At 35.2% G+C, this 16966-nt stretch overlaps 1 protein-coding gene across 2 annotated transcripts in view; it reads left to right on the top strand.

The window, feature by feature from the left end:
• Positions 1-3881: 3881 nt before the first annotated feature.
• The window catches only part of LOC132158038 (glutamate receptor ionotropic, kainate 2), a 193312-nt gene continuing 180227 nt past the window's right edge, over positions 3882-16966 (top strand). Inside the window, exons 1-2 of one of the 2 annotated variants that reach the window (XM_059567283.1) lie at positions 3882-3959; positions 6380-6721. In XM_059567283.1, the coding sequence (XP_059423266.1) occupies positions 6595-6721 (127 nt within the window). In that variant the 5' untranslated portion in view covers positions 3882-3959; positions 6380-6594. Of the gene's footprint in view, positions 3960-5923; positions 6722-16966 lie in introns of those variants that run through there. The other variant, XM_059567284.1, reaches the window with a different exon arrangement.

Here is a 16966-nt window from a genome sequence, read left to right as displayed (position 1 = left end):
AATGAAAACGAAAATGAAAACAGTGAAATAAAAGAGGAATTAAAATGACAAGTAAAATTTACATTTAAATTTGAATTGTGTCACTATTATTGCGTGAGCGTTAATAAAGAGCTTTGTAAAAACTATGTGTAGTTTCTTTTTCACGTTTGCTTTTCATTTTAATATTGGCAGTCTTGCCTCGAGACTGTATTGAAAATGAAATGTGAAATCAGCAATTGCATTTTATTTTTCAATTTGACAGGTATGTCACCGTGAAAATGAAATCATTTAATTTCATTCTCAATTTTGTCACATATTTTGCGTACAGTTTTCTGTAATGAAATAGTTAATCTGGTTTTAATTTTAATCATTTCATTTATTTATTTAAATTTGGCAGACAATGCCTTCCATATTAATAGACCCAGCCCAGGGGTGTCAAACTCAGTTCCTGGAGGGCCGTAGCCCTGCAGAGTTTAGTTCTAACCCTGCTCCAGCACACATATCATGTAGTTTTCAAATAAACCTAAATGATTAGATTAGCTGGATCAGGTGTGTTTAATTAGGGTTATATCTAAACTGTGCAGGACTGTGGCCCTCTAGGAACTGAGTTTGACAACCTTGGCCTGTCCCATTTTTGACTCCCTCCCACTGTTAAAATGTAACTAAGTAATTTTTACTCTGAGTAAATTTTAAATGAGCTACTTTTTACTTTTACTTGAGTAGATTTTTAGACTGGTACTTTTACTTGTACTTAAGTAAAATTTCATTAATGTAATGGTACTTTTACTTGAGTAGAATATTTTTGTACTCTTTCCACCTCTGTATATATATATATATATATATATATATATATATATATATATACTTATTGATTACCAGAGTTTAATAGTATATATATTTTAAGGTGAATATTGGATGTTATTCAAAATTAGCTCATGCTCACATATAACAGTGGTGTAAATAAATTTGACAATTTGGATTGGAGTGCTGCCTCAATTTTAACACCTAACCTCCCACTCACAGTTTTGAAAAATGAAAGTTGTCTTTTTTCCCCACCCACTTTACAGTTGGTATATATCTGTTCTAACTATTCAGCTGTGGAAATGATTAAGTTCAGTGTCTGAAGTTGTATGTTTTTACCAACCAAACCAGCACAGTAACACTACCATGAAACTATAACAGAATGTGAACAGACAGAGAGAGAGAGAGAGAGAGAGAGAGAGAGAGAATAAGCTGGACACCATAATGAAAAGGTTACAAAGACTGAACTCACACAATTTTCCCCTGTGTTAAAACCAGCAAGCCCTTACTCCATTCCCATAGACACAGCACATTTATAATCTTGTGGGAATACCACAGAATTTCACAAATATCACAGCGCTTGTTTGTCTCATGCAGTGTTTCCTCACTAATATTAAGGAGGCACATTCTAGGAAGAATGACAGGAGGTCTGAGAGCATGGGCTGATCCAGCCTTTGCGGTAATCCACCTCCATCTTTGTTTGGGATAATAGGGGCGACCAGGGGCTCATTAAAGTCTACAGACTGCAGTGTATAAACTGCTGAAAGACCTTATTAGCACTTCTCTAATTCAAAAAGCAGCCGAGGGATCTTAATAGGGATGTCACCATAAATAATTGGTGCGAACACGAGACGTTCAAAACTAGAAATTAGTCTTGCACCACACAGGATCAGAGATAAGCCGCTTGTTGATATTTCCCCTGTTTACCCAGAAGATGTGAGATGGTAGAAATATGAAATAAATCACAATTTAGATTGTACTGCACTACACATTTGACTTATTGCGTTTGCTTTGTCCCAAACATATCACAGGAATAATGCATAATTTACAATGATAAATAAGTGAAACACACACATTTCTATAAAGCATGTTTGATTCTATTTTAATTTTAATAGAATTTTAAAAACGGTCATCATCAGCACATAAAAGTAGACATTTATTGTGTTTGGATTATTTGATAGTTTTACAGGATACATATATATCTTAATGTATAGATGCATGTATGTGTGTGTGTGTGTGTGTGTGTATGTATATATACACACACACAAACATACAGCACATACACATACATTATGTAAGCTGTAAGCACAGACTTTTATTTTTGATGCAATTAATTGCGATTAATCGTTTTGGCAGTACTCTCTCTCTCTCTTTCTCTCTACACACTATATATATTCTATACATAAGTGCACGATTATTGCAGTGTTTTGGTTGCTTATTTATGGCATTGTGTTCTATATGTCTTATTGTTTGTTACACTGGCGGTGTGTGTCTTTAGATGAGTATTTCTTTCCGTGGCAGATTAGGTGAATAATTAATTTCCTCTCTGATATGGTAGACTGCTTGTAATTAAGGAGAGAAGTGAAAAGCAATGAGACGCCTTGCTTCTATCACTTCCTCTCATTCTTTCTTTCTTTCTTTCTTTCTTTCTTTCTTTCTTTCTTTCTCATCCATATGAAGTCAGAGTCTCATAACACAGCCGCACGCACATAAGAGAAAGAAAGCTGAGACTATAGTGAATGTGTCCTTTAGAAGACCCCCAGAGCTGTCATGGCTATTTCAAATGCAGTTCACAAGAAGAAGCAATCTCATTATTTGGGCCATACCCCTGATCACAGAGTCTACGAGACCAGCCTGGTCAAACTCTCATTCAAGACTTAGAGTCAGGGACAACATGATTTGTGTCTTGTCTAGAATGTTTTTTTTTTTCTTTTCTTTTGTGGATATGAACTGACATCAGATATATGTGGTGCAAGTAAGCAATATGAATGCCAGACAACACACTGATGGAAGAACGGACAAGTGAACAAGGCAAAACAATAAAACCACACTGGAATTGCTTGAGGCCACGAGTCAATCATTATATAATACAATACTTTGCAAGTTGTCATAGATGATTATGTTGAGAAAAAAAAAGGAAAATATATTTAAATTTCATGATTTACATTTCATAATCGTTATATTATATATATATTCATATATATATTCATACCATCCTGGGCAATAATGATTCAATAGCTTTCTGTAGCATTGGAGGCAAATGCATTCTGATTAAATGCATAACCATATGAAAAAAATAAAAAAATAAAAAAGTTTAAAAGCCCGGTAACTATTTAAAGTTAACGTTTAAAATAGATTATTTCATACTTTAAATTATGATACACATGGTTTTGCTGAAAATATTGTTTATTAGCCTATTATTAAACTTTTTTTTTTCAAGTTAAAAAATACACATATACATATTTATGTATGGAAATATATTACATATTATGAAATGCATTTAAAATTAAACAAGATTCAAGAAAGAATAATATGGCCTTTTTAATTTCAATTCCCTGTGTGTGGCTGTGTGATCTCATAGGTGAAATAATAATACTAATAATACAAACTTTCTTAATATCTTTGTTATGTTAAGTGTTTTGTGGAATTGCTAAAGATTTTAGTCTTTTTATGCTTTAACACAATCTTTATGTTATTATTACATAAAAGGCCTATATAGTATAATAACTCTCTAACTTTATTTTCATACCAGTCAAGAATTGTACAATATTCCATCACCAAAATTCCATCCTACAGTGTTGATAAGCTTAAATATAGCAGCAGTTCCAACACATGGTTGAAAATGTTGAGAATATTTATTTATTTCTCGTTTGCCGTCTCCTATCACTTACAGCACGCGATTAATGTGAAATGGCAGCTGAAAGCATAGATTAAATCCAGCGTCACCTCGTTACCTTGCTTTATGAATGTTTCAAATGATATACTCGAAGCATATATCGATTAAACACATGTATTTTGAAATATAGCGCAGCGCAAGCTGTGTGTCTTTAAGCGGGGAGTTCGTCCGACAGGAGGCGTGTCTCCTCCACAGAGCCGAGCGGCTCCTCCATCTGAATACATGAACTACTGCTCCCACTGTACTCACACTTCATCAGCCCGAGCTGCTCTCAACAACCGAGGTAAGGACATTTATCTTCACCATCACCACATTTTAACGGCTCTTAAGTTGCTTTTAAATTAATATCGAATTTAGACGTTGAAACGACTGAAGTTAACTTAGATTTCACAGCTGGGACGGAATAGTTCAATTGATCAGACTGCTGCATGTGCTTATTTTTAAACCATAAATAATAACTGAGGCAACAATTATGTTCAACTATTAATGTCCTTGGCAAAAAAAAAAAAAAAAAAAAAAATATATATATATATATATATATATAGATATATAATGTGGTCTTGTGGTCTTGTTTTTCCACCTTAATTATAAAGAGGTGTGATGAATGACTTATAAGGTAATAAAGAATTTTGAGACCCCAGGTTTGACTGTATGATCCTATTTTAAAATGCACCGCCCCTCACACGGTATCTCTGTCACACACACACACACACACACACACACACACACACACACACGCACACCTCCCTCTGAATGTACATGCACGTATGTCTGCTGAGAGGATGAAGGAAGCATCACTAAGTTATTAAATATGCCCTTGCCAGGAAATAGTGTGTCACTGATGTTGATGAGTCTTTTAGCATCACTTGAATTACTTTTGTGGGAGCCATCACTTATGGTGAGACATTTTATTTTAGTCTCAAAGGATACACTTTAAAAACGATCTTTGGATGTTTGAGCAGATAAGCACATACACCGCACAAGTGAAAGAAATCCAAAAGCAACGAATATTCACATCAAACATGATTTTTCATACTGTATATTATTTAATTATTTTCCAGAGTGATTAGTTAGCGGATCATTGGATGTCAAAAAATAAAATAAAAACAACAACAACACATATTTACAATTATAAAGTAAAATTAATTTTACTATATATACATTTTTAAACATATTAGATTCATTAAATATCCGTCCCCAATTTTATTTATTTATTTATTTATTTATTTATTGTTGTAGAAAATAAAACAGAACACACACCTCTCAAATTGACACAGTCGCATTAGGTGCATTCATTACATTTGTATTTTAGTGATTGGCCTGTAGACAATACTCGCACATTTCTTGGAGGAAACAAATCCTTAACGGCCCATCCGAAAGGATAAAAGAGTGTGTGTTCCTGCAGCTGTGAGGTGATGGCAGCTGATTCCGTATAAAGCGACGTGAATGCGGATACTGATGAAATACAGTAGAGTGGCTTGAGGAGCCTCTGTCGTCGCTGTCCGTGGTGCTGAAAGCCACCAGCGCTCTCATGAGCTCAAGGCAATCTATTCTAGTGCACATCTTAAGCCTATTTTGAAAGTAGGGGCACAATCGAGGTCTATTTAATTTAAGTTGCACAGGGTTCGTCCTCATTAGGCCCTTTCCTGGTTTCAAAGGCCCCCAGAGCACAAATAGCTACTTGTGAATAGCTGCGGATATCATCTTCGATATGTTCTTATTTTGTAATCTTCGTATTTGGACAGCGCGGAATCAAATAGCCTACTGGAAGAATAGAAGAACTTAAACGCGCACACACGCACACACTTTCTATCATGTCATCACATGTATTTTACATGGAAAACGATAAAGCTTTAGCTGTTAATTATTTATTGTGGCATGCATTAACAATATCATTATAAAATAATAAATCATGATCATTGACATGATATCTCAAATTTTTGACAGAAAATAATAACAAGTCATCATAGTTTTATTGTAGCAGAATATATATATATATATATATATATATATATATATATATATATATATATATATATATATATATATATATGCAGTGATGATCCCCCCCCCCAAAAAAAAACAAAAAATTATGAAAATAAAATAAAAAATAAAATAATAATAATAATAGATACAAGTTTTGTTTATTTATTTATTTTAATTTATTATTATATTTGCAAAGTAATCGCAGCTTACAACAGCAGTAGGAAGAATAAATAAAAGTGCGATTTCAACATTTATAAGAAAGCACGTGCGTTGTAGGGTTTTGTGTTTGGCTTCATCCAATGTAACTGCGGTCATTTGTTAGATTCTTAAACTATGCAAAAATAAATAAATTATTAATACTAATACAAATATGTCAGTATGAAATACACGAGACAGCGTAGGCTGCACAGCAGAGAGCTTACGGACAAACGACTGCTCCTTAAGCATCATCTGATCGTGATATCTATGAACAGAGATGTTACATCCATGCACGGCTTTCGCTTTGAGACGTGAAGCATGTTAGAGTAGGAAATGTTGTGAGTGGTCAGTGTTGCGCTCGCGTTGCTCTCGGCTCGACGTCAGTGTGAGTGCAGCAGTGCAGTAGACAGCATTACATGAGCTGCCTGCGCTCGTCGCTGCCGCTTCTGCCTTCTGTGCGTTAAGCGATCCGCTACACTAGCTCTCATCACTCATCCCCGTATTGCTCTGCTCTTCCAGGCCACCCGTACATGGATTTCTCCTGGATTTCCCATCTCTAACATGGACGCCCGGGCGGAAGGTTGCTCCTTTGCGCAGTGAGACGGACATGCGGAGCATCGCTGATATGGAGTGTCCTCTTCTGTCTCAGTGACCATGCCGTGATCACATCGCTGACAAAAACACCTCCAAAGCAGAAATAAGTGGGAATCTAACGATCCATCCAGGGGAATGACATGCAGTGTATCGCAGGCATCATGAAGATGTGCTCTCCTCTGGTAACTCATCAGAGATGGCTTGGGCTTTTGCTGCTCTTACTGTGTGTGGGATATTCTCACGGGATGCCACATGTGTTAAGATTCGGTAAGAGCCTTTTCTTAAAAAAATAATAAATAATAATAATAACAATAAAAAAACGTCCTTTGTCGTGTTAAACGTGAAGCTCCTGCTGTTGTTTTAGGGTTGCTGCTCTCTGTGCATTATTTTATTACACAAACCTTGAATGTTAAATGAAAGATGCTATCGTACCATGACTTCCCCCTTTAAAAGAGTTAAAAATCGGTGCCGACTTGTAGAGAACGCCACTTTTCCAAACACGGAACTTCCTCAGCCCCAGTCACAAATGCAGAAGTTGCGTACAGGTTGTGACGGATGCAAAACCCCTTTCACTGTACGATACACCGTTGCATATTGCATCTTATGCATAAAACAATATGCTGTTGCATATTCTCTTGTTCCATATTGTTTCTGAATGTTTCATGAGCAGAAAAGTCAGGCTGTGAAGTATTGCAGTGGAATATTTTGTTCTGTTATTGCCTAAGGTCATAAGAATTCTATTCTATTCTATTCTATTCTATTCTATTCTATTCTATTCTATTGTAGTGTTCAAGTTACAGTGATATTCAATACAATAAAAGTAACCTGTAATCATTACATTCAAAAGCCATTTTTACCTGATTTAACCCATATGTGTTGTGTTGGTAAATAAAATGAAAGTTTTTTGTTAAAGTAATATTTCTGACTTGAATAAAACCAGTTAATGGTAACAATGGTAACAATGTAGGTTATTTTTGTATTTTTTTTTTCTTCTTTTTCTTTTTAGTGCTGAGAACACTGAGGGTTTAATATATACACAGTAGGATACCGAGTGTGTATTAGGCACCATTGTATTTCAGTTTTGGATTGTACTATTGGCGTTTGCTATGCATACTATTTTAAACATCAGAGAAAAAGTTAGACATGATTTAGAGTAGGCTTTCACTGCATAGACATTCTCTTGCATGTTGCTATTAGCAACCATTTAATGAATGCTTTGAGGAAGGCCATCCAAGCTCAGCATCACCTCCCAGAACTGAGTCACAAGCGCTTTCTTAATAGAGTTGTAGTTTTAATAGGAGTGAATATGTTCGCTTCAGTATTATAATGGTCGATATGGTATGGAAATTTACAAAAAACGTCAGCAGACTAGTATCAAAGGCTGTTGCTCTCTGGGCTGAGGCCTGTCTAATATGCTCCTTTTCCAGTCTCAATCAATACAATCAAATAATGTCAAATGCACCTCAGGGATTTCCGTTGCATAGCCACAGGGCTTGCTTTAATTATGTGATGTAATAAGCTGTTTTTTTCTCACTCCAGGACACTCTAGCACAAACCGAAAACACATCACACAATCACACACCCCAACAAAATTTTGCCTTCAAGTCCTGTTATCATAACTGATTTCCTCAGGTGCTGCCTTAAACTGTGAAACTAATGTAACATAATAGAGAGATTTTCCAAATGTAGTTTATTATTACTATGCATGGTTTGCAATTAGCGGGATGGGTAAGTACGCTTTGTGCCACAAGGGAATTAGTTAAAGCCTGCAAACAAACATTCACAGCTTTTGCACTTTAATTGTTAAAATGCATTTTGCACTTGATGGGTGTATTTACCTATCTTATCTGCATTTAACTTTGTTGTTTTTGCGAACACATAAATGCAATGTTTTAATATGGCAAAGAATATGCTTTCTTTAAAATCGTATCATATTTTTTTTCATTTAACTAGACATTTATTTGCCATGGGATTGTTAAAAATAGCAGCAGCAATGTTAATTGGCAGAGATGCATGGGTATGTTACGCTTATTATTGCTGTTATTGTTCATGGTAGCTTTGTTTCTCATTATATACAGATATTCACTGCTGAGCGCTTGGATATTGTGTGTGTGTGCATAAAAATAGTGCGGAAGATCACATTTCTCTTAGTTCCAGTGGGATATATTCTTGTGGGTGTGTAAGTGGCACAGGTTTGTGAATAATATTGCATCCATAGCTGTATAGGACAAGTGAGGTTTTCTCTTCTTGCGCAGCAGAAATACATGATGTTGAATGGTATGATGAGGAGATGGGAAATGCAACGAGCGCTACTGTCTTTTGCATGTGTCATCATATTCTCCATCCCTGCATTAGGAAGCAGCTGTCTGTGACAACATCTGGCTCTCAGCCACTGTCCCACCGTCCTCTGTGACTTCAGCTGCCCTTCTCTCACTCTCACACACAATTCTCTCCACGTCTGGATTAACGTTTTATATATATTGCTTACAAACACTGTTTATATTCCAAATTATTTGAAACATTTACATTTAGATGTATTGTATTTATTGTAATTATTATTATTTTTTTTTATGAATTTAAGACTCATGTTAGTTTCTTTCATTTGTAAACATTGCATCTTTGCTTTTGCAATAATTTTAAGAATAATATAGAAATCAGCAAGTCTATAAATTGTTTCAGATAATATTTTATCACATTTTATACACATTAAACATTTAAATATCATACATTCTGAACAGTATACTGTATGTTCCTGTTTTCATTGTGCACAACACAACATTTTAGTGCAATAAAGTCCAAATAAAAAGTGTTTTATCGAAATGTAAAAACTTGCTGCACCTGAAGAGAAATCAAAACAACTTTTCAGCTGACATTAGCAAGGCCATGCAGGCATTTGAATAACACTAACCAACAGCTAAATAGCTGTTTAGTAATCTTTTGTATTTTTTAGCTTCAGTATTTTTTATGCTTTCTTTTTATCTATTTATTGGACTACATACATATTTAATTGAGTTGCATCGGAGAGAAGAATAGCAGCAGAGACAAAGAGATCTGCACTGCCTTTAACAATTAACTCATTAACAAAAATGAACAATGATGTGCCAGTGCCACAGAGAGATACAATAACAACTAGAGCTGATCGGGTCATAACACAAAATAAACAAAGAGCTGTCTGGTCAAAAACAATACAATTCACCAGGGCACTCTCTTAATGAGCACAGCAAGACTATCAAGACATGAAAAGTCTTTCTCCCTACTGTGTTAGGATTGCAAGAGCAACAGGGGGGGAAAAGAGCTAAAAGGTCTAAAAGTGCTCATACATTTGCTGCAAGCATAACATATTACATATAAGTAGGTCTAATTATACTAATATAATATGTATTAAAAGGACCATTCTGCCTGCATTTGAGTCTTTGCCCCTTTCGCACCATGACAGAGTCATTTCCGGTGTTTTCAAGGATAATGCCTCTACAGAACCAAATGGAACTGTACACAAATTTCCAAACAAATATGGCATTTTTCAAGCAGGTAGCCCTGCCCCAAACTCACACCATTGTTTGAATCATACTTCACTATTTCAGGCATTTGATGGAATTTCCACTTTGAATTAGAACAAGCACATTGAATTAATATTAAAGACACTGGAAGTGGCAAGTGTTTCCCATTAGTGAGGCTGTATGCTGTCCTTCAATAGTGCTGACCATTCGTTTGCTCCAGTGCTGAATCCATGACCTTTGGTGCAGGCCTACTTCATCAAGGACACACCTGACCTTGAGAGACAAAGGAGAGCATATCACAGACATCTATATTTGTTTATATGCTGAGCACAGAGCTTAAAGTTCATATCTCATGTTTCAAGGTTGTTCCTAGTGTGTTGTTATATCACTGTCCATCGAAACACTTCGAAGACCTTTGCAAGTGTTTCTGTTTTTTGTTTGCTTAGCTTCAGTAACACTGAGTCTGAATGTGAATGTGAACATACCTGATGAGTAAGAACAGGCCCTTCCCACATTACTCCTACCCACAAGTCTGCAAAAAATGTTACCTGCTGAAAAAAAATAAATAAAAAGATCCAAGGGTTTTTTTGCTAGCTTGTTTAGTGACTAAAACAGCATGGTTTCATAAGAAAATGTATTTTTAACTCACATTTGTTTTTATCATCATTGTCTAATTAGGTTTAGGATATGGTTTAACATAGGTAATATACTATTTCAATTTTAGTGGAGTATTGACCACTCATAAGACATTTCACTTTTGAAATAAGCAACTAGTTTTGGGTTAAATTACTTGTAAAAGTAACACATTATAATATTTTGTTACAATACAATATAAGTAACTGATTAAGGTATTCAGTTACTTTTTTCTTTTCTTTTTTTTCTTTTTTGTCTCCTACGATGGGCTTGCTTATTTGTTTTTGATTAACAAAGATTATATTTTTGCCAACTGTAAAGGCCCTTTCACACCAGATTTTGTGTTGTAAATGTAAAAGCAATGCTAGTTACTTGAAAAATGCAGTCTGATTACACAACTAACCCCAACACTGGAAGCAACGTTGTATTATTTTTGAAGAAATTTCGCTTCAGTCACATTTTTCCAGTGAGTTTGGATTTGTCTTTCATCCCTGAATGACCCTCAACGCTCATAGCCACCAAAGTCTTGCTCTCCCAGTAATATTGTGCCTATTACAATCCCTTCCCTTGATCCCCATTGTGTCCTCATACCGTTTCTGTTTGCCCACCTACAGGTTTGTCCCTGGGTAGAGCTTATAGTGTTATAGTGCCTCTGCAAGCAGCAGTGGCTTCAATTCTATTTAACTTTACTATCTTTGTACCCCTTGTGTCTGTACTTCCATCCTTGTATAAGCTGGACATTGAAGCCTTGGCCATGGTGTTGTCTCTTGCTTCTGCTCGTTTTTTACTCTCCTCTAGACCATTTATTGAACAAAAACATCCTGTATAACATGGACTAGTTTTAATTGCAACCATCAACCCACGTAAATCCATTTTACTCCCTTCAGTTATTCAAGCGAATCTCTGCTCTGATCTTTCTCTGGATCAGTGATCATAGCCGCACTCAAAGGTTTGCCAAGCTTCAAGGCACAACCAAACAGCTTCTCCTATTTAAAATCTGCTCAACAAGCACTCATTTCATAGTTGTCCATTATTATTCTCTCATGGTAGTCAGTAAACCTGGGCAATCAGTGTTAGAGGGATTTCCATACTTTTTTGTTTGTTTGTTTGTTTGTTTTTCTGATACAGTGCAAAGCAAAGCTCTTTGCATATAGTTGATAATGCTCATCCTCTAACCACTGACACACATTACCTGCTCCAGAATTCAGTTTGCAGACAGATTTTGAAATGTCTATGCTGTTCTTCTACACACCTAGTCTATACTGACCTCATTTTAGTCGTTTAAACTTCCAGCAGCTACCTCAAGGAACACAACATGAGCTCTTCGAAACCCCTGAAACTGATATAGCATCCAGAGATTCTCTTTAGGAAGCTTCTCCAACTTAATTACAGAAAGCCAACCAAACATGTTGACGTTTTTTCAACACCCCAAAGCAATTTTCTGAAATGGAGTTGCACAAAAAAGATCAGAATTGTTTATACAGTGCCACCAAACAAAATGCTCACCAGTGTTGTAGTTAAGACCAACTTTTTCAAAAGTCCTTGCCTAGCCCTGAGTAGGTTTAATCAAAAAAGGTACAAAAGCTATCACTGGGTAAAAAGGTACAATTTAGGTACTAATATCTACATTTTAGGTACTAATATGTACATTTAAGGTACTCATATGCACATTTTAGGAGTTATTAAGTTACAATGGTGTACCTTTTAAAAAAATACAACTCCAGTGACAGCTTTTGTACCTTTTTTTTTTTTTTTTTTGAGAGAGAGTCTTGAGTCTCAGTCAAGACTGAAACAAAAAGAGGACTGAGTTAATACCAAGTCCAAAGGCTTCTGAGACAATACCAACACCATGAAAATATAAGTTTGGACTTGGCAAATTGTTAGGACAAAAATGTAGTTTTGTTGATATGGAGTAATGTATTTAGGTCTATTCAGCAATATTAAATAATCCTTGACCCAAATACAACCAGTTAGATGTTACCATTTTTAGGTTACCATTTTTAAAGTGTACCTTTATGGATACCGTGTCTAACCTTTTAGCAAATTCTCAAGCAACTCTTCATGAATGCATAAAAATAAGCAAAAAAAAAAAAAAATACAACAACAACAAAAAAGAAAGAAAGAGGGAGATATGAATACTTTATTTTAGGAGACTTTTGAAAAAAAAAAAAAAATGCATTGATGGCCTTGTTTTCTTAATCTTTGAGTGTTTTTCGACAGTAATAGGTCAGTTTCTAGACTTTGCTCAGTAAATGTAAATAATACATGTTAGTTTATAACCGATTAGTTTTGTGCTGTACAGTGTATATAGTGATGGACCTGAGGATTGAGATGTGCCACAGGGATATAAAACTGGAGCAGTTGCAATTTGCAGCAGCAGTCTCACGGCAGAGAATCATTGCAGGTGTGGAAACGGCCAATGAAACTGCAGGAGAATCAGCCGTATAAAAAGGAGCTAAGCTGCACCATTTGATGAGACCAAAAATAAAGGAATAAGAGGATGGGCATCACAAGCCCACTAGAAGAGCAGAACATATCCGAATATGATTAATATTAAAGCTCCTTTTCTTGGCTCTGAAATTACTAAAGGTTCTGAAGCTCTGTTGGAGAATTACAAAACATGAGCAAAAGAGTAAATGCAGATTTACTGATGCACAGAATTTGAGAATTGTTTGCTTTTTGTAAAACATGTTAGTTTGTCCCTTGTGAGAAAGATATCATTTAGTATACTTAGTACTTTATGGAAATATACATAAAAAAATCTTAAATATGAACTGAATGTGATTTTTTGGATACACTTAATTTAATTATTTTAAATTTTTAAATGCAATTTGCAGGGTAAAAAGTCCATTTTTGAACAACTTAAGTAGCACCTAAGTATATTCTTATATGTGAATTCATAATTACTTTTTATTTTAATAATATTATATGATTTGCAATGCAGTTTTTTAAATATTATTTTAAGATTTGAAATACAATACTAGTGCACATTCGTAACTATTAATACTTATTTTTCACAAGGGATTCAAAAGTCTTATTTGTTGCATGTTACTGTAGTAGATTAATCTCTTATGTTTTACTGAGGAGTAACTTTGGAAGGACTTGTGGTAATACAACAAATACAATTTTCATTCTTAAATGAGAAAAAATTAATAATTAGTTAAGATAGGGGCAAGTACAAACTCTTGGCAGCAAATACAGCAAGTACTAGACCGGCTGGCTCCACAGCAGGAGTTGCATTGGAATTGCTTCTAGAGGAAGAGTTGCAGGCAAATGGTAATTCCATTTCAGTTCACAAGATTTCGTTCTCAGCTTGGCTGAGTTGAAGATCTCTATCGGTGGGTAAAATGTTCTGCTCCTGGTTTATGAAGAGGCTCATGTTGCATATGTATGAGTTTGCATGTGTGGCTGACCTGGGAAAGAAGGACATTTTTCCAAAAAATAAATAAATAACATGTGCATGCATGTTAACTAGACCACACATTATATGTGTATGAATTGAACCAATGTCATTGCTGGCCATTAGTGTTGGATATTTTGCTCTTTCCCTAGTAAAGCAGAAAAGGAGCTCTGCTTGCTTGATTGTAAACAATGGGGAAGTATATTATTGTAGAGTGGACTTGCCTTAAAAAGTTTTTGATATGACATCAGCGTGTTGCTAAGCAAATGGAGCCAAAGTTGGAAATGTAAATTTGGTCAAGTATGCTGATCTGTTAAGACTTGAAACACAAAGACAGGAATATTAACACAAAACACTGGTGTGAATCTCACGTGCATAGCATACTCTAACAACAGATTTAGTGCTGTGATTGGTTTGGCTAAATTATTGGAATTCCATTTTTGTAGTCTGACAGTAATGCGTACAAAACTTGATGTGCATTTTGAAGAACGCTCTTTGTAAGAATCGGTCAGAAGCACAGACAGACCCCAGTGTTCCACGATTCAGTCTTGAGTCAATAATTCATCTTGATAAATTTGAATAATCTCACTGTAGGGTATGTACACTCAAGCCCGTGTTCACTACAGAAACATGATTTAAAATCTGCTCCAAGAAATCAATATGGATGCAAAGCCAAAGGGCTAGATATCGGAAAGTCGTTCTTTCACTCTGACTAGGTAGTCTTGGGAATTTCTGCTGATATGCTATAAATCCAATCTGAAATGTCATGTTAAATGTGGGATCGGCGTTTAGAATGTTAGCAGTTCTCTGGAGGCATGAGGTGCATGCCGGTACCTTTTTTGATGCTTGTTGTTCACGTCTTGAAGTGTAGAAAAGTATTTTAAACTGAGATTTACCACATTACCACATGAAAGGAGTAATGAATTGCATGTTATTGACACCAACCACTTTTCGTCTTGTAGGAGTCAATGATGTTCCTTTTTCAGTGACATTACTGCATAATGTCCAAACTGAGTAAAGTTTTCTCATTTATTAATTGACTACTATGTATTTTCTTATAATATACACTTAAAAAAGTGAAATGACTGTGTCATTTATTTAAAGTGCATTTTATTATGGTCTAATTGATTTTTTTCTTTTTTTTATATAAGTTTGTTTAAAGGCAATTAATTGTTTACAGTAACATTAAATTGTAAGAAGCCAAAAAGTTGTTATATTAAAACATATATTAAGAAAATATATTAAGTATGTTTTTTTTATATTAAATGATAAGGGCATGATACATTATGTAAATCTACTTTATGTGATTATTTTGAAAATACATATTTATTTTTTATATATATTTTATATATTTTCTTTCTTTCTTTTTTGTGATTGCTAAAAGGCAGTAAAGATAAATTGAATATGTTCTCAAAACTAGCAGTAGGATCTGTAACCAATTTTTCTGTTCTTTGTGATATGTTACTATGTAGTAACTATGTAATAACATAGCTAGTTACATCATCCTTCGGATTCCATGTCAGAGTAAATGAGGGCTGGTTCTGAATCCCCCGGCTGATCATCAGCACCATTTCAGTGGAGAGAAAATCTTTAATCCTTTCTTTGTTTTCATCATTCTCTCCCTCAAACTTCCTCACCAGTTATCATTTGAAACTGCAAAATCAATAGCACGTCCAGTACCCTGCAGCCCAAACAGAATCATCGCATTCGCCAGCAGATGGGAGCGAATCAGGATGCTTATTACACACCAACTCTGCTCGGCAAGACCCATCCCAGCTGACATTTTCGACAAAGATATGAAAACAACAGGAAGGGAAGGATGGAATCACAGACGGAGGGGCTAAAAGAGACACTTCATATATATATATATATATATATATATATATATAACTGCTCAAATTTTGTGATGTTCTTCTCTCACTGGCTTTGTGGGAAATGTAGATCTGACATAAACCATTGGCCTTTGTGCTCTGACTATCAGGTCACGCTCCGCTGAGAGGAAATTCCGAATGTCGATAGGTCAAGCGTAGTGTAAGCACTTCCATGAGAGATTCCAGACCATTTCCATCATACAGGCTTTCATTTACAAAGGTCATGAGTGTGTGTACATGTGAGGTTTGCTGTTGTACCTGGTAGGAGTTTGTGGGAATATGGGAAATGTTATTTATAGAAATCACTGTAAGCGTGAAAGTTCACCTAAACATGACTTATTTACTCATCCTCATGAAGTAAATAATAATACAGTTATATTACTAATTACTGCACACAAAACTGAAATCACTTTCACTTGAACTAGTAAGCTCCAATCTGATTGATTGATTTTCATGACCTGGAAACAAAAACAAAGCTGTGTTTTCAAAGTACGAGGTTGATACATGTGCTTCTTAAGATTGATCTTCCAGGTTGAAAATCTTTGAAAGATGTTGAATGATATCATGTTACTTTATGGACATTTTGGCACACTTTTAAAGTGAAATATCCAGTGAGGGGTTCTAAAAGCATGCTCGGTTTTATCTGAAACTGATAATTATAAATCTGTTAATTTTTTATTATATTGGTTGTTATATGTATTCTTGAGCCTGTCCTCCAACAAAAAACGACCATATAGGTCGTTTGTGCAAGCACCTTATTACGACCTATATTTACATTTTAAAGTTAAGCGCCCTCTAGCGGGCGTAAAAATAATGACAGTATCGCGTTGCGTCTGTCGTCATGAAATGACGTATAACGTCATTACCAATCAAAACGCACGTTTATTTAAATGCAATGTGTGGGCTTTTTACACCGATCTCACAGTATTTCTTACATATTTTACTAGGTGGCTTATTCGTTCGAATGACCACACCTAACCCCACCCCTAAACCTAACCCTCACAGAAATCATGCTAAATTATGATTTATTGAGCATATACATTTTCATGCATGTCCGTTCCCTGGGATCGAACCCAAGATAGCATGATTATCAATGTATAGCGCAGTAATC

Source organism: Carassius carassius, chromosome 15 (genome assembly GCF_963082965.1).
Source record: "Carassius carassius chromosome 15, fCarCar2.1, whole genome shotgun sequence".
NCBI classification, from domain to species: Eukaryota; Metazoa; Chordata; class Actinopteri; order Cypriniformes; family Cyprinidae; genus Carassius; species Carassius carassius.
Note: the sequence above shows the minus strand (reverse complement) of the source record. Positions and strands in the feature narration are given on the sequence as shown.